General features: G+C 34.4%; 1 protein-coding gene across 1 annotated transcript; it reads left to right on the forward strand.

The window, feature by feature from the left end:
* The first annotated feature begins 3912 nt into the window (after positions 1-3912).
* LOC120335710 (uncharacterized) lies at positions 3913-19412 on the forward strand. Its single transcript, XM_078109632.1, has 20 exons — positions 3913-4350; positions 6082-6252; positions 6441-6573; positions 7196-7325; positions 7675-7895; positions 10966-11152; positions 11364-11425; positions 12335-12451; positions 12540-12602; positions 13138-13411; positions 13691-13816; positions 14698-14796; positions 15425-15553; positions 15819-15983; positions 16240-16398; positions 16500-16640; positions 16767-17010; positions 17588-17687; positions 18515-18723; positions 18797-19412. Exons 2-20 carry the CDS (start codon positions 6171-6173, stop codon positions 19096-19098), a joined length of 2943 nt encoding a protein of 980 aa, XP_077965758.1. The 5' UTR covers positions 3913-4350; positions 6082-6170; the 3' UTR covers positions 19099-19412.
* The last annotated feature ends 525 nt before the right edge of the window (positions 19413-19937 follow it).

Genomic DNA, 19937 nt, shown 5'->3' on the forward strand with positions numbered 1-19937 from the left:
ACCAAACAGTGCTAAGTCCACTTTTCCAAACAATGACATTTTTCAATTGCTGATTTTCCTGGACTTAGCTTTACATTTTGGTCTATTTGCCTTATCTCTAGGTGCTCTAGATCTCAAGACAGCTATGGACTAAACCCTGCTTTTTTTAGGGCATTTGAGAACTAAACAGAGCTGTGTCTACTATAGTGGACTTAGCTCTGGATAACTGCATTGTAAGTTGGGGCTAAGTCCGTTTTTTGGACATAGCTCCTCTCAAAAAATATAATACAAAGCGCTAATTCCATACCAGCCTCTATAATAACATAATAAGGGGGCCCTAAGTCCAATAAAATTGTTTCTGGTCCAGAAAATTGAGAGCCAAAAACCCCCCCAAATAAAAATTTGGGCGGAGCTCAAATTTTTTTAAACCATCTAAATATGGCCTTTATTGTAACTTTGGTGGACCATAAAAACTAGACATCCTCGATGTAAGGTATTAGAGAAATAAAAAAAAGAAACAAAAAAAAAACGTTTTTTGCGTTTTTCTCAAAACTAGAAAAATGGACTTAGCCCAATTTGGATTTCATGCGTCGATATACTCGAAAGGTCCGGATTCGGACCGCGGTCCGCCAGTTGAGTAGCCCTGATATAGACGATGGAAATAGAAGTAAGAGAAATTTCAAATTTTTTTTCGTTCTTCATATTTTTAGAGTGTTCTAGCTTTTTTTTTAATAAATTTTTTCATTGTCGAATATTTTCAGCAATGCAGCGCAAGATTCTCCGACTCATCCTTACTGACTTCTGTTGTTGGATACCGATCTGTATCCTGGCCTTCTGTAAACTAGGAGGAGCAAATGTTTCAAATACTGCATATGTCGTCGCAGCAATCGTGCTTCTACCGATTAACAGTGCACTGAATCCAGTTCTGTATTCAGACCTGCCAGATGCTTTATATAAGAAAGTGACCACTGGATTCAATGAAATCACAAGGTTGACAAGTTTTTTTTACACCGCGTCGACCAGTATAAACGTGAGAACAAATGGTGAAGAAAGTACGTTGTAAGGAAGGATGCTGACTGGCTAAAGGAACAATCTAAAAAAAAAAGTTAAGAAAAAAATCTATCTCATGACGAAATGGCGGAGAGTACTATTTGTTCTACATGTAGTGTTATAAAAAAGTAATATCGTTCAAATTAATTGTACAAAATTCATAAATGTAAATTATATAATTTTTTTGTATCAAGAAAATCTAGCTCCCAGACTGCAAATGTGTTGATGATCTGGTATTTCACTCAGGAGTCCGTAGTTTGTAATTAACGAACGTATACGTACGAAACGTATACAGACTCTATACATTACCCGAGGAACATTGAAATCAAACTAGCGGGCGCCATTGGGCCGATGCAGTCAAGCATCGCCAGATTCAGAATTGTCAGATTGAGAAACAATTTTTAGTGATTAAATATTAATACCTGGATGCAACTATTCCCTGCATATCTATATATTTTAAATTTGATTGAAAAGAAGATGATGATATGTTTGTTTACATGCTATAGAGCGAAGGAATTACTCCCGGAAACACTTTGGAATGCTCTACCCAGCATGCCAACATCATAATATTTACGAGTACAGTTTCATTTCTAATGAGAGAATGTGCATAATTCTTCAAGGTGGTGCGATTTGCGCATGAAAATTACAATTCTAGATTCCTACTATGTTGCTTTATCGGATAAATGTGCAGTTATTCAACAAATTTTTCAGATATTAAGAACAGGATCATCCAAATCCACGGACAAATAGCCATGTATAGGTAATTTTACTGTGTGGCCCAGTCATTTTTAAGTGAATAACAAGATGTGAGAAATTGTGGTTACTCGCGAGGCACATCGTGATCACAAAAATTAGCTGAGGTCACACTTTTTGATGAAATCATTGATATAGGTTATATATAATTAAATTTCATTTTTAATTCGGTATATATAACTAACAGCCAACAGTTTATTTAAATTGAAATGCAAGCACATTCAATTTTCAAAATCTATCCATGAGAAAATGCACTCTATTACTTTGACAATTTTCGAGTCATTGAGTTTGAAATCAGGAGATCTATTTTTTGTTGAGAATCTCATCAAAGGCAGCAAACGTATGGAGAGGAACATCTATATTTGATTTTGTTGACCTTTATATATAATATATTCATACATGAAAATTATTCTAGTAGAGGGGACCTTTTAAGTAAACCAATGTCTTCTCGTAGAACATAATTTTTCTTTTCCGCATTTAAATTGCCAGAAGTATATCTTACAAATAATGTTTTTAGGTAACAAAACTCTATGCAGAATAGTACGAATCGGAATTTTATCGCATTTTATTGGCTTGTGGCTTCCGCTGGCACTGCACGTTCCGCTGTTTGCCGCCCTAAACATTAACTAATGTAGTCTAACCCAAGTGAGTTTTGTTCTTATATCAGTAGCTCTAGAAGGGCATCATATATATTGCGTTGAATACCGTTTTTATTATGACATCATTACTTGCTGTTTTGAAACTTACGGAATGTATCAGCTCGTTTATAACATCAACAAACATCATTTCAACTATAATGAATAATTAAATTTCTATGGGAATTAATTGAAAGTAATTCATTCATTTATTTCCTTTTTTATTGATTTTGACAATAAAAAAGATTGAATTGGTGGCATCTCATATAACAACATACTGATTCGTACATACTGGAGGTAGAAAGGTTGTTTTTGCCAATGAAGCTACGTTTGATGAATGCTTCCAAGATGTAGATTGCAGAAGGTTGTTTGTTGTTAAAACTTAAGACCATGAAGGACCTGGTATTTAGCGTAGAAAAAGTTGTTGAAAGTATGGTCGGATTTTTTGAATAGAATAAAGATTAAATTGAGATTTATTGGAAATTATTTAAAGATATCTTTATTGTATATATATATATATAACATTTCGGGACGTCTTCAAATATATTGAATTGAAGCGATATTGAATTTCTTTCGATAGCGATATTGAAGTTATTTGAAATATCATGAAATGTCATGGTTAATGAGTTTGGTTCTAAGAATTTCTCAGTAGGAAGTCAAGCACTCAATGCACGTCAGTGCATATCACCGACATATATATCGGTGTTTGTGACACCGATCAAAACTGTTTTTATATAAAAATTTCCGAAACATCGAAGTTCAGTTTCATGACAACTAATATGAAAACGTCTGGAAAATGAATTTCGTTCCGCTCTGCTATCATTTATTGTGCTCCTTTGTTGTTTTGTTAGCAATTAAATGAAAGAAATTTTCAAAACGTCTTTCTGATAAACTTCATATCAAATTTTCACGGCTTATGACTATAGAAGTGGCCATTGATACTCAAAAAGATGTAGTGAAGATCGAGTGCAATAGACCAGGGCTACTCAACTATTTTAACCAAAGGTCCGTTTAGAAAACTTCAAAATTACTGGGATCCGGACAATACAGAATATTTTTTCATTAAATAAACGAAACGTCAAATGATGGCTCGCAAATATAGACACAAATGTCGCATATTGGTACCAGTACGACAAACTGTATAGATGTGTATTTAAATTGTATCAAAATCATCTGAAAGTTCCTAACGATGCTTATGCTGCCAAAACAAACAAGCAGACGCCGTCCAAATTAAATGGTCGAAAGGTCCGGATTCGGACCGCGGTCCGCCAGTTGAGTAGTCCTGGAATAGACTATAGTCTGTACATTACTCTAACAAGTAAATTTCTAAGGGTTTCATAGTTTGATCGTTGGTAAAAAGTACCAAATCAAGTGTCAGTTATACTGTATATTAACTGTTGTTAGTATACACCAATTTAAAATTGGCAATTTTATTCGACACGTATATAAATTATGTCTTCAACAACGCGTATTAAAATGTGATAGTGTCTTTCGTATAGATCATTTACATAAAGTTAACCAAATTTTTTTTTAATTACTCTGACATGACAATGTACCATGTACTGTTGTCAGATTAACCTATACCAGCATATTGATTCCATATGACGTCAAATTCTAAACTATATTCTAAATTTAAACTGAATTTTAAATTTCATATAGTTTCATAGCCAACGGCGTCTTATTCTGTAACAGAAGTCCGGCTTTAATTTCAATGAATGTGTCGGTATGGATTATATTCTATTCGGCTGTGCGTAAGAATTATGTAGATTTAGACTGGACACAGAGGAAAATAAGCTTTATGGGCGGAAAATATAAAATATTTGGCTACTTTAATTGTATTTTAAAGTTATATTTATCACACGTCTGAATGTATGTTTTACGTCTCCAATCGGCGCACGACCAGTGTTACAAATGTAAATTACATATTAGAGAGGTAAATGCTCAAGAAGTATGCAGTTTTATACCGTTCAATAATATATATAGAATACATTTAAATAAAGAAACGAATTTGTCGATTGAAGTGATATTTTATAGATACGTATGAGTATGCTATTGCATTAGATATGCACGTCTTTCGCAACATATCCTGCTAAGTGTCTTTTTCTGTCATCGAAAGGAGTTAGAATTAGGCTTGCCATAAACCTGAAGCGAAAAAAAAACACGACAGTGCTGATTGGACAGACCAATCTTGGGTCGATTCCGAGGCTTAGTAATAGTTTAAATGTTTTCCGTGCCATTGTAGATAACTTACGAGTTACGAGCTTCAAAATAGGCCGTAAATCGTATTAAAATATTAGAAATTTTATCTTCAACTTCTTGGAAAACTTGCACTTTGTTTGCGCCTACGATTCACTCCTCACCGCAATTGTTTGCAGCCCCTGGGACACATTCTTGCGGTACACTGATCGCATGTTGTCAACCATATCGTTATGTAAAAAGTTAACACAATAATATATACATTGCAAATACAGTGAGTGACGCTGTGATATGTGCATTTCTGTCAATGACGAATCAATGTCCAAGGCTACGGTCCCTATGGGAAAATCAGATGATTCAGTTAAGCATTGGTCACTTTCAAAAACACGCGGTTGAATGCGTGGAATTTTAGAGAATTTAACAAATACGTTCTTTTATCAAGACAGGAAATTGTAACTGTTTGATAATCACAAGTTTAATGGGATGTTAATGATAAAAACCGTTTTAACACTTGTCAACACAAAGATACGCGTTTCCTGTTGCTCACAATTCTTTTCCTGATTGAGCATCAGTCGACGCTTGTGATAGATGACCTTTGTATTGATGCATCGCGGAAGCGTTTGCATGATTTACAATACGCTATTTTTCCAACTCCGCAGTAGATTATTCGTGTTTCGAGGGGAAAAAATGTGAGCAACTTATTTCAAGAAATACAGAAGATTAGACACAATTTTGGGTATTCGCGGTTCGTCACACTTGCTGGAAACCAATAGTTTGGTAAAACGATAATATCCTGCTGGATTAAAGCTGAATTTGATCTAGCAGAATTAGGTTTTTGAAAGCGCCATCAAGCATTTATTATAGATGAGCGTATACGGAAACTGTATCGTTTTTGTTATTCTATAGTTTTACAAATACAATTACCTGAAAAGCACTGATCAGTGATAAAGATTTTGCAATAACAATTTCTGTGTACTAACAGACAGGCAGACACAGTGCAACTGTGTTATCAAACGAGTTGGTATACGGAAAAAAATTTAGAGTGGGCCTAAAAACGTTCTGAGATGTTTTATTTGAAGTTACAAAAAATAAAGTGGTAGGAATAATTTATTCGATTGTTATTTTCGTTCTCATATGACACAGTTTTCGTGCGACTCAAGTGCATTAGACTTATTCCAATTATCATACAAGTATTATGAACTGAAAATATTGTTTATCTATATTATTTAAAGCAGTTTTGATGACAATCATGCAGTGTCATCATGCAATATTAATAACGTGCAGTCAACACCTTACAGCTTTTGGTTGATTATTTTGGATATTTGAGAAGAAAATTGTTACTTGAAACCAACAAAATATAGGACTCCGTTTCGTAGTACCAATATTCCAAATGGACAAACAAAATATAATATTTCTCGATTATTGGTCACAAGTTTTAAAAAAATTATATTCGCCTATTCATTTACAGGAAATGGTAGCAAATACAGGAAAGTACTCAGGATTAGGGTAACTTCATGCACATCTCAAAAATTGTGGGAAATAATATCTAAAACAAAAATGAAACTCACGTTCATATGGATTATCGCTCACTATATTTTGACGGCGAAATTTACGGCACTTGCTAATATAAACGACACAGGTACACACTTATTTATTTACATTCAATACTGGTCGATTTTCGCTGGATTTTTGGTGAATTTAATACAAAGGTCATTTAGGCTAATTCCTCGGTCGATATTTTATTAGACAATCCAATCAATATAACTGAAAATAGTTGAAAATACATTTTATTCTGTGAGCGAAAATTGTATTTTTCATTTTGTTCAGAAATACACGAGGTAATCATGATCAAGCCTAGATGTCTTGAAAATGGAACGGTGTTTCACACATTATTTTGCAATAATAAACTAAAATGCAAAGATGGGATTCCAATACAAGATGTTTATGCTGAGTGGCAAATGTAAGTATATTTCTATTGTATAAATTCTTTCGATCCAAGAATATCAATAATTCAATATCAAAGGATATTATATACAAGCAGTCCGAACCCGTTCTTGGAATGTTGTGATATTAAAGCGAACCCCTTCTTGTTTTTACAGCTATAAGTTTGGTTTCCTAAAATTAGGGAACCTATACTTTTGGTGAGTTCAATACAAAAAGAAGCTGGTTTCTGAAATTTTAAATCCCATCGTATTGTTCAACCGCCATTATTCGTTCTGCATTCACATACCTCCCCATATTGTTCGTTAATTTCCTATCTACAGATTGAAATTTATAGGCTGAATCTGATCTTAAATTAATAATGGAATAACAAACGAATGCTTATGTGTGAATAAATTATTATATTATATTCGAAGGAATTCTTCAATAAAAATCAGTCAATAGATCTTATTTTTTATTGTCATAATCGTGTATCATAACGTCTCAGAATGAGTCAGTTTGTCCGTAGTGTGAGTGAATGCGATCATAACATGCCGTCCGAATCCCTTAATCTGTGTCTGTGGGCAATAATTCATTGTAGTATTAAACTATCTTTTATACGTTTTCCATTAACATATTCACATATATATTTTCAATATAAGATGCGAATTGTTGAGGAACAGCAAAACGCAGTATTGTGTGGTAGAAAGAGATGAAATATGCAAAGAGAAAGTCGTATGTTCAAACATGAATCCATGTGATGCAAGATGTGATTCTCATTATAAATGTCAGGTGAAAGATTCGGACGCTTTTGTCCCAAAGAGAGATTAGAGAGTCTCTGGTGCTCTCGGAGTTTTCTGAATGTTCTATAAACAGTTTGATCCATGAACTTCGGATAAACTTTGACTTGTCGTATGGGTACTCGGTTTTGTAACGAAAGCTTTTTTGTTTCACTCCTGGTAAATCTATGTTTAGACATTTAGTTGACCTGTTTAGGGATTAGAGCTAAAGTTGGTAAACTTAAATTCTTGCGCTCACATGACTACGTCAATACATCAACTACTAAATTGTACAGAATTAAATAAATGCAATCCGGTCGCTTCAAAATTTCGTACTTTTTAATGTGAAAAATGTATTGTAGAATTCAGAATGCAAGCTTCGTAGCACTGTGTGCAATAAGAATGCTTGTGATGGTTGCACAGAAGAAGATCATGAATGGAATAACGGAATCGGATTCAAATGTCGAAGAAATGGCGAGGATTGCGTCTTGCCTCAGCAATTAATTCATGATGACATAGCAGACTGTGACGGAGGAGCAGATCTATGTTTTAAAACTCAGATTACTAGGAATGCTAGTTTAAGGTGAGTCGACAATCCATTTTGAACCTGCATTAAAGTATTTGATCTCGATATCTCGAATTGCCATTCTTTGCCATTACATCACTTCTCACGTGACACGTGTCTCGCTTGACTCACTTCATTCGCATTGTTCGTTCTGAAATTGACCATCTTTGCTGTTGAGATTAAATATAAAACTCTCTTACAGGCAGTATTGTTTTCGTTACATATAAAAGCCCGCGATTTTTGATTTTTTGTTATATGCATATCCCATTTACTTTTAAGAACATAAAATTTCTTTTTTAATCACATGACTTCTACTCTGCGAATGTGTCGGTAATAAATTTTTTGATCAGAACGATCGATTTGAATAATTATTCGGTTATTATGCCATTTGTATGCATAGTTTATTTATTAATATGACATAATATTACCAAAAGTCATTAACTAAATAATAACCAAATTGTGAAATATATTCTTACAGGCGCATGTATTTATTTCCTAAAAACTTTGTTACTTTTTGTAGCAATCAAATGTCTCGACATTTGGATATTCCATGTCTGGGATTTTTCTGAATAAAATTACGAATATATTCGTGCAATACAAATTGACGTTTTATAATAACGTGAAATGGTTCAAATATATCCAAATATTTTAAACACGACACTCACAGGATTTACATATTCGTTCACAAAAATATTTTAAAACAATTTTAGGAAATTTTAACATCTAGGTGAAATTATTAGTTGATGGTAATGGTACTATGTCACAAAAACTAAGAAATGTATAAACTGCTTGACCCAGCGTAGAAATGCAGATCTGAACCGCGACCCGCAAAGTCACGGATCCAAATAAGTGATTATTGATGAAAAAGTGTAAAATTAGGCTGGCCCTCATTCACAACACATCTGGCACCCACGGCAGGTCAGCAACTATTTGAGGCAATTTCGCAACAGTTCGTTCTTTCCTTGAATTTAATTAAATTTGAGATTCTCGAATTATCACAGTTCGAATGACTTCGTTTTTCCAATTTGTAGATTGGAATGACATAAAGATAAACTCTTAAGAAATTATCGATTGGAAAACAAAATTTAAGTCTTAAATTAATGTCCACAGTAATCTGAAACATAAATGATGCTGGATGGTATAAGTCAGGGGTGGCCCACCTGCTTTCGTCCGCGATCGACAAAAATCTTCAAAATAGCTCGCGATCGACTGATCGGTAATAAGGTCATACACAAAAACGAACGAGTACTGAATATGCAGATAACTGCACACACGCATACGAAAAATTCAATGCCACTGCTACTTTTGCGCATAAATATTATCACTACACGTTTGTTAGTCAAGACACAAAATGTTCGGCTCGTTCATTTTAGTCCTTGGTAGCAGCGAAACTTGCATTTGTTACGTAATAAAATGCTCGTTGGGCTTGCATAGAATCAAATACTGTATGTGTATTTTTGCACATGTAGAGTACTGTATTCGTCCTGTTTTAAAACACACAGCAGGCGTTGCATAAAATTGGTTCAAGGCAATTTTGGGGGTATGACGTTAAATTTACGAACATCTGACGCGATCGAGCACTCGAAACGGGGAGATCGACCCGTCGATCGCGATCGACGTGTTGGCCACAACTGGTATAAGTGATATTAATGAAGTTGAAAGTCGAAAATATGATTTTCTCGGAGTATAATTTCCTATCAAACACTCTTGAAATCAGGAACAAGAACATGGTTGTCCAAATCCCTGCCCGCGGGCCACGTGTGACTTGAAGCATCATCATCTGTGACTCGAGTCGCATTTGCTGGAAGATAATAACAAAAATCGCATTTTGGTATTGTTACATCACTAGCTGAGACACTCGGCAAAGTTGAATAGTGCGCTTGACTGATCTAAACTGTTAACTAGTTTTCTATATCTTCATCGGGAATATACGCTAACAATATAGGCTTCATAAAAAACTAAATATCGGATGGGGTATCTATTACCCTATTGGTTGGCTATACCTACTGAAAGCTGTTTCTGCCTAACAATACACTCCGTGCCGCGCTGTCTTTTTCAACCAGTCTGAACAATAACACAAAAACTGCTGCATATATGTCGGAAAATTTGTAATTACCCTCCTGTACTTTACATCTGGCATAATTTAGTTATTTTGTAACATGAGTTTGGTGAAAAAGCTGACCAATTCATTAGATTTTTAACTGGATATGGGATGTAAAATACCACAATGCTTTTGTCTGCATGTTCTGTTGTTGCCAAAACATATATAACCAAAATGGCATTTTGGAATCTTGTGAGCAATGAGCATTTTCCAAAGTTGAGGGATTTGGCTTTGAGAATATCGATGTTCAAAAGTAATTTCTTTGCAAGAGCACTTTCTTCGAGACTGAAATCTAGTTGATATAGAAAGATTTTTGCACGCGTTAGTGAGTTTTTTGGTGTTTTTCACGTGCTAGTGAGTTTTGGTGGTTTTTGCTCGTTTCGGCGAGTTGTTTGGTGTTTTTATGCATGTTTTCGCTTAAATCAATGACAAAGATTATCAATTTGTATGAACAATAATTGTTTCTGTTTTATATTCTTGACAATACTGTCGCCCGCAAATGAATTTTAGTGCTATTCATTTTGTACTTCTCAAAAAGTAAAAAGTGAGAAAAGTTTTCAAGTTAAATAGTAGGAATACTTCCTACGTAACGTTATAATTATTACCAAGATAAATGTGGGCTAAAACATGACAACGTAACAGTTAATATTATGATTAATTTGCAGTTGTGAGAAACTAGTCCTTTTTCGTAGTAGTACTTGACATTAGAATAGTTTTGACTGGAAGGATTTCAAACTGTTGCCTTTGGCTTCTTTTCACCTGTCTTGCTTACAATACCAGTGACAAAATACAGGGAAGTAAAAGATCAGTATTATATTTTTGCGGAAAAGATGCTCCAGCAAGTTCCTCGTTAATGCAAAAATCGTTTATTCCTAAATGACATTTAAAACATACTTGACAGGAGTCCTGAGTGAAATATCAAGAAACGGACAATATTATAATGAACCTATGATCATTATGTAAAGCACAATTTTTTTAATAATTTAGAACAGAGCTACAACATCGCGGAGATCTCGATCTTTCTAAGTGTTTCATGTGCTTGAATGACGTCACTGTGATTGCTTCAACAAGTGTATGTGACGGAATAATAGATTGTCCAGATCTATCTGACGAATGTCTTTGTGATAAAAGTCGACCTAGCATTTGTGAACAAGTGATTTCATATGATGAAAATGTGAGAAAATGCTGTTTTTAGTTTGTATGCGGGGTTTAGGGACACAGTACGCCGCATGATACTTATCTATGCCATCAATACTGTAAAATTGTTTGCATTTGTACTTGGCTAACTATATTCAATTAGCGTACTTAAACGTCGCATTTTAAAATCTAATAAACGTTTTATTCGTTACTGTATGTTAAATTGTATAATTTATTGTTATTTACAGGGATTTCTTTCCATAACTATGGTTGCTCCACCAACTACAGAGACCGGACTTACTATGACATGGTATGTATTGCCACTAACTATGAGTGCTCTCGGGTATTTATATTAGATTTATATTCTAAAATTCCGAGTACAAGAGTAATTATTGACAAAACTTCCCATTTAAAAAGCATATTCATTGTACTATTGACAACAAATGACTTCAGGGCAAAACATAATTGCCCATACAGCATAGTTTCTTACGTCTTAAAGTAACCTTACTGTTTACCTCCCCAATGGCGCCAGTTCGTTTTAGCAATTACCCGATCTGCAACCTGTGGGTAAGACATCCCATTGCAGTTTTACTTGCCGCAGAATTATATTACCATACATTTTATGGGTTCAGTCTATTCTAGAACTTAAAAGAGATGTCACTAAATTTATATTAAATTTAATGGTGTATGATATCCATATCCCCAAGACCGAAATCCCGAACAATTTTTAATAAAATTTTAAATACCAATTTTGGATACTTAAAGCTCGGCTTGGAAAGCACTAAATGAAGATTGTCAGATTTAACAAGCAATACCAAGCTTTTCATTCTAAATTAGCTTTCGAGAGTTGCAATATTGGTTGTTGCTGTCGTTTAAATCGCACATCTTAAAGTTGCATGTACCAATATCGAAAATAACGTAGCGGTAAATAAATTCAAGATAAATTGACTAAAATTTCTTTGATTCACCTCAAATGCTGCGCATGGTGAAAATGGCATGTTCCAAGTTGAAATTATAATTCTGAAACATCCGGGTTACCAGCCATAGAAAAATAGCGTTGAGTAACAATGTTAATTAAACCATAGACTTTTAATAGGATACTTTTTTTTACCAGATATCACTTAATACCTTTCAGTCAATCTTCATCTATAGAGTGCTGGAACAAATATTGAAAGGAAATTTATTAGTCCCATCACTTATTCCACTTTCTTTCATTAAGGTTTTCAAGCGGAAAATACACAGATTGTAATGTTGGTAACGTGATTTGCGCAGGGGGATATTGCATCAATCCAGAGTCAGTTTGTGACGGTACAATAGACTGTCGAGATGATGAAAGGTATAAACGCATATAAATTTATTTTGGTTTAATATTTCTTTGCGTCAATAACCACTTTTATCTGTATATAAATTATTTTCATGTTTAGATACGACTTTTGCCGCGGAACTGTACCTTGTTCCAGCGCCATAAAATACGAAAAGAAATGCAGGTAGTTTAAACAATTGGGTATATCAGTATGATGAATTATTTTTTTGAATAGAAACTAGTTGAATAAACAGTGAATTTGTGAGCGATCTTTGTACATTACCCGCTCGAACTTTATGACAGGTTCAAGTTCAGCGGGGATAAATATGTGCTGGACTCTTCACCGCTGGTGGGTCGTCACGTAACCGTAAACTAATACTATACGCGGCATGGCCTGGTAACCGGTAGAGAAACCGTGGTTTGCCATATGATTAAGCCGACTCATCCATTTCCTCTTCTCTGTGATAAACATAAAAAATCTCCTGTTAGAATACCCTAAAGAATTATCATGAGTACAGGGTGTGCTAGATTTGCTATCGCGTTGGTAAGGTGCGACACCAACCACAAGGCTGATTATTTTATCACTTAGTTACTGGACTAATCTGCGAGTTAGAATCAATAGTTTTATTTTTATCGTTTTTCTCTTTTGAGAGATGAATGGGAAATGGTGTCCCACATTAAAATCGCAATACTAATTCCATAACAATATCTTTATTCAGATGTTCTCGCGGTAGTCACACTTGTGTAAATATTCATGGAGTAGCTTGTGACAGTGTGGCAGATTGCCATATTGCGCCACCTTCTTGGGGTTCTATTGTTTCTGCACCTCAAAATTCGTTTCCTGATGATGAGTGCGAAGCTAGCTGCTTTGAAACCTTTACAAATTTCACGTGTCTTCCTGAATCAATACAAATGGTAGGGGTTCCAGAGGCATATATCTCATGCGAACTTCATTTGGAATTGGATGCCAACAAAAGTATAATAATAACCAAGGTAAGCATCGATTTTTGAAGTATATATTACTTGGTTACTTTGTTTGAAAGATGAGATATTTAATGCAATTTACTCACCAGATATTGCTATATTGCTGTCAATATCAGAACCGATAACCGGTGAAGATGTAACTGATACCCCGGTTATATGGATTCGAGTGAGCGGGAATCCTATTCATCAACAAATGTCTTTCATTTTATTAAATAACTATGGTATAGTATAGACTATAGAGTCTGAATATTTATTTTTGTATGTAAAATATTTTGTTCTGTTGTTTAGCGTCTGGAATGGAAGTTCGTCTGTGATGGAACTATACATTGTCCACAGGGCGAGGACGAAAATAATTGTGATAGATTTTTGTGTGATGGGAAAGAGGAAGGTGTTATAAGTATAGAGTATGACGAGGCACGACAATTTATTTCATTGTGTTACTAAACATTGATTTACTTTACGCCATATTCGTCTTTTGTCCAAATCTTTGCAATACATAACTTCATTCCCTATTGTAAACATAGATTTTCTAAACAGTCATTTTCAGAGTGTTATATCAAGCCATATTTCAATAATTACTGTACACGAAATGAACCTATACTTCGTTTTGTTATAATGTTGTTGTTCTTGGTATTCTTTTCTTGTTGTTAAAACAAAAATCGTTTTTATTATTCGAATACTGGACCAATTGCATTGAAATTTAGTGGTTAAAGATTGTGATTGTCGCAGAAGGCTATTACTTTTATTCGTTTCAAAAATTTCTGTGGCAACTATGGGATTCGTTTCTCCTTGGGTGATGACGTCTTCAAAATTAAAAACTGTCCACCGTGTGGCGGTTTAGCGGTCAGTCGAAGAGGGGTAGAGTTCTGCATCACATACCATTTAGGGGTATATTTTGCCATGGAGTCCAATTGCTCAAATCTTACCCATTTTATTTTGTTTTAAAGTCGATCTGTAATATTTCTGAATCAAAATTGTTGTGAAAGGAAAATGTAGAATTATATTTTTAGAGTGACATATGTTGCATCTTTTTTGTAAAATTTTATCATAAATCATATTTTTAAAACATTTAACTGTTATATAAATTCTTTTCGATTCCAAACCGGATTGTTTCAAATTTCCACCGTAAATCGTTGCAAAAATCAAATTTAAACGGCTCGGTTTTATAGCCAGAGAAAATTTGAATTCGCTTTATATAAATCATTACACATGCAAAATTACGCGTTTACAAGTTAAACAACTCATGTAGTAAATTAATGATAATTCATTTGAGCAACGATTTCATATTATTTTAGGTATGTGATGGATTTGAACATTGTAAAAATGGTTCAGATGAATCGATAGAACTTTGTGCGGAAAAGAGATTTCATTGTCCTGCACTTGGAGGAAAAAAGGTTAATAAAATATCGCAGTATTACATTTTCATAGTATTTTGATTAAAACCAAACAAAACTTTCAACATATCGTTTTGGCAGTAAACCTAAGTTGACTTAGGCGATTTTTCGTGAAGAATTTTCAATTCTATAATTTAGATCCTGTTTTACAGCGATTTATGTGTTAGCTTGCCACTGATAACGCCGAAATATCATTCATCGACATTAAATCTAAATAACATGATTTATAATCAAACTTATTCGTGTCAGATATAGGGAGTACAAAATCTGACATAAAACCTTCATATCAGACGTGGTGCATTTCAATAACGCATTTAAGGCCACTTTGTCTTTGGGTCGAATCATTTCATGCATGACTAAAGTTCCGCTACTATGTTGTTACCGCCATAAACACCTACAGCGCCACTGCTTTCTATCCAAAAGGAATTATGGAGCAATGAAAACCTGATATTGTTAACTTAAGAACTAATGTTTGACTAATCCCCTTGGACAGTTATATTTACTTAACATTTTTTTGTAACAAGTTTTTATTGTTGTTACTATTTTAATATAACCATCACCATTGGATTGTGTACCCATCGTCTGTTGTTTATGTCCAACTAATTTTATTAAAATATTATATTCGAAGGTTAGCATCGATTTTGGATTGAAATGCGATTTTTTGATAGCTTGTGATGACGAAACAGACGAAATGGACTGTACTGATGGACGATTTTACTGTGAAAATAAAAAGCCATTATTTGTTCTGGCAAAGCAGGTAAATATCATCTATAATATGAAAAGCTTCAGATTAACGCGACGTTACTTAGATGTCAGTGGATTACCGTTGGCACAGAACTTGAAGCACTCGACTCCACAATGCCAGGAAAATTTAAATTAATTATTGCAGAATTTGCGTCAGTAATTAGCTGATATAGTATCCGTTATATATTTGTTAGGACACTGTAAGTTTATTTTATATTCCGGCTGTAGCAAATAAGTTTTTCAAGAGCATTATTCATATTTGGTGCATGCATTTTCAGAAATTTGATGGTCGTGGTGACTGCACAGATTGGAGTGATGAATGTCCAACAATTGACCAATCAACTTCAACAGATGGTTTTTCGTCAAGATATGAACTCATTGCAAATCCTATATTACGAGCTGTTGTGTGGATCATGGGGTTGTTATCTCTTGGTGGAAATGGGGTATGCAGTTATCTATATATATATATATATATGTGAAAATAATTAGGAGAACAATAAGGAACATAAAATTAACCACAACCAAACACAAATTGATCACTAAATAAATTGCACTCGCGAAGTTGTAGAACTCGCAACAGTCGCAAGTACATACTTCAGTTCAGTTCGCTAATTATCGAAATCAATTAAGATTAGAATTCTTGAAGTATTTAGTATTATTTTAGTAAACAATTCCATTTTGATTTTTCTCGTTGTCTAGGTTGTTATTTTTCATGAAGCAAGAAGACTGAGGAATAGCAACAGAAAATTGACAGCCATCGTAATAGCAAATAGATTGCTGATTTTAAACCTGGCCTTCTCTGACGTCATCATGGGAATATATCTTCTATCGCTTGGGATTGCTGGCCTCGCCATGCAGGTATGAAAACACTTTCCCATTACTAAACCAAATAAAGTCTTTACCTTAATGGGATATGTCTCATCAAGTATTATCTGATATTATCGATATTTAATTTACAGGGCGTATACTGTTCTAGAGACTTAATTTGGAGATCAAGTGCAGCATGCACGACATTGGGAATTTTATCGGTTATTTCAAGTGAAACTTCGGTTATAACAATGGTTCTGCTGACTAGCTGTCGGCTTTACGCAATTTTTCAAGTGAGCATTATAATCTTCTTATGATTTATTCAGATATGAATTAGACTCGGAGAAATCCAATGTTATCCGAAATCAGATTTAAGGATGTTCTAAGTTGACTAATTACTGCATTTTATTCATTTCTAGCCATTCAAATCATCTCGTCACCCCAAAAAGAAAACAGTGTCTTTGATGATCATGATAGCTTGGACGATATCATTTTTAATCGCCATACTACCGCTTTCTCCACATTTGTCTGGAATGTTTGTCAGTCATGCAGAATTTGAATATTCTCCATACTCTTCAAACGCAACAGTCACATTGGATGAGACTAAATCACTTTTTACAAGGCTGTTGACATATGATCTCAAGACCAACATGACGTTTCCAGGTAAGTTGCCTTGTTAATCCGCCGAGAGAACAAGCTTACCTTTGGTATTTGAAGCTAATACTGTCACAGGTTAACATGGAAAAGAGGTTTTGAAGTATACTAATCTATACGGATTTTTTTCTTCAAGAGACAAATATTTAATGTCATACATGGGTGATCTCATATGATAAGCAATTCATTCACATGACATTTCTTCTCCCAATTTAGTACGAAGTTGTGTAAAATATACACTGTATATTGTGCCCTGATCAAATCTCGTCTGGTATTACGTTTTCTTGCGGACTTGTATAACAATTTTGATATAACAAATTCCTTTTTTGTGAATTTCGGTATCAGATATTGAAGGCATCGTCCATCTCTGCAATGGTTGGTAGTACCTCCAATTTTTAATTTAAAAATCTTTAATAAAAATTATATGTGTGGAGTTAAACTTGCCAATTTTATTCAACTATCATTAGAATGTCGATTTACACTTTTTGCGAGAGAGCTTGTAAGTTGAGAGCTTGTATTTGAATTTAGTAGCTTTTGTGTATCAATAAAACAGCATTTTCATGAAAATCTTTTTTTTTTATGACAGATAAATTTTCAATGAACAATTTCCAGTCATGGCAAGACATTGAATCGGAATCCACCAAATATTTTCTTCATGAACATTTCAAGATTCAAAAGAAGTTTGGGTAAATACGTTGTTGATTTCTCATTCCCGTATGTAATCTGTTCCTCATCAACCAACGCAAAAATCGGCTTTTACGAACGTGACATTCAAGTGAAAAAGAAATCAAATAGTTAGTTTCTCTTTTCTTATTTCACTTTCGATGTTCCACCTACTTTATTTATATGGAAGCGTTACTCTTACTCATCGTAATCATATATAATATTATTATATGATATTTCAGGTTTATTTAGAGAACTTGTGACATATTTACATGTTAATATCTGTAGGAGCGTATGTAAATAATTAAGTTTCATGTGTATTTTAAACTTCAGATTTTCCCCGGATCAAATCTGTTGACGTGAATATTTCTCTTTCTCTTTTATACGATTGCCTCAATTGTACTGACAACTTAGAAGTAGTAAGCTACTAAAATTTGAAATGATCAGACTTTTCCTGATCCGACATAGCCTATCAAATTTGCTACAGCGTGGGTCTTGAAGCCGAGAGCTTTGGCACGAATTACCTATACCCATTAGAAAAGCTCACTACAACCACAGACCCAATGCCTGCACAAGTTGTTTTTTACGATTTCCAACGTTTTTAGCCCGAGCATAGGTATGTTTGCCTGGAAAGAATTACCCATGTTATGAAGAAGAAATTTCTAATATCCGACCTCTTTGCAAACAGTTTTCACAAATTTTGTTTGCCAACAATTCGATGGACCATATCAATTGCTTTTGCTCCATTTGGCAATCACTTCCTGGCGTTTATTGTACCAAATACATGATTTGAGACATCGAATAATTGGGATACCAAATAATTTTGTCTTTTATCCTGTCACTTTTCTAGATATTATAGTGTCGACAGCGTTTGCATTCCAAAATTTTTCGTAACCAAAGATGATCCGGCTTGGCCTTTTTCTTTCTTTGTTAACCTTTTCAACTTTTGTGCGTTCGTCTTCGTGGCATCATCTTACGTTGCAATTTATATCAAATCAAGAGAAGGGTCAAAGTTCAGAAGAACTGCATCACGTGCGGAGAAAGACGATGGAAATAGATGTATGCTTTCAGGTTTCTTTTCATTTGGTTGTTCATATCAAACCTTCTTATTGATTTTTTTACTATTTTTCAGCCTTGCAACGAAAAATTCTCCGACTCATCATAACTGACTTCTGTTGTTGGATACCAATCTGTATCCTGGCCTTCTGTAAACTAGGAGGAGCAAATGTTTCAAATACTGCATATGTCGTGGCAGCAATAGTGCTTCTACCGATTAACAGTGCACTGAATCCAGTTCTGTATTCAGACCTGCCAGATGCTTTATATAAAAAACTAAGCGAAAAATTGCATGGAATTGTGAACTTGCCAAGTTCTCATTCTACCATGTCGACCGCGGTGAATGGACGAACAGACATAGAAGAAAGCAAATTGTAAAATCACTGCTGGTGTTATCTGTAATGGATTCAAAACGCAGACATGAAAGCCAGTGCATGAACAGCAACGTTTATTGTTAGGCAACTGATTTTGCCATAGATATTTTTATTCAGATGATATTATTTTGCACGTTATTGCTTTTTTTCTTACAAACTTGAACCACGGATCTCTCGTGGATCCTGTATCTTCACTTGATAGCATATACATCTACCTCTACTTTTAATAATTAATTCTCTGCTAGGCTCTATGACCAACAACCGAATGGTCTTATTCGGCAGAACATTGTTACCTCAAAACATTGACGATTCACTATATTACACGGTGTGAAAAATTTGATTGGCAAGTGAGGATCCATATGATTGGGGGTATCGTATCTGCTATGAATTAAAAAAGTTTGGCAAGTAGTTGAGCAGAAAATGGAAATGTTGTGCAGAATTTGGTACGAGGTAAATCGCAGGCGATACATAAGATATTCTAACAAATCTTAATAGTAACAAGTTCTCTCAAAACAAAGATTTGGTTTTACTCATTCAAGTTCACGCATGCCTTCAGCCAAAGTCACCAAATCAATAAACAATAAATTTTTGAGCACTCATTGAGAAACATTCTGAATTTTCTTTTTCATAGAATCCATCCTCTAGGACTGGTTTTCTCGTTCACGACGCCAGCATACTGGTAAACTTAGCTTTTCCCTGTTGCCAGGTCATATTTGAAATGATATATTTCATTCCCTCCTATTCCGCGTAATGCTCGACCATATGTATCGTTCTTGATCGAATCACAAGACAACTAGAACAGTATTATACATTAGAGTTAGACGATAGAAAAAAAATTAAGTG

Source organism: Styela clava, chromosome 2 (assembly GCF_964204865.1).
Source record: "Styela clava chromosome 2, kaStyClav1.hap1.2, whole genome shotgun sequence".
Taxonomy (NCBI): Eukaryota; Metazoa; Chordata; class Ascidiacea; order Stolidobranchia; family Styelidae; genus Styela; species Styela clava.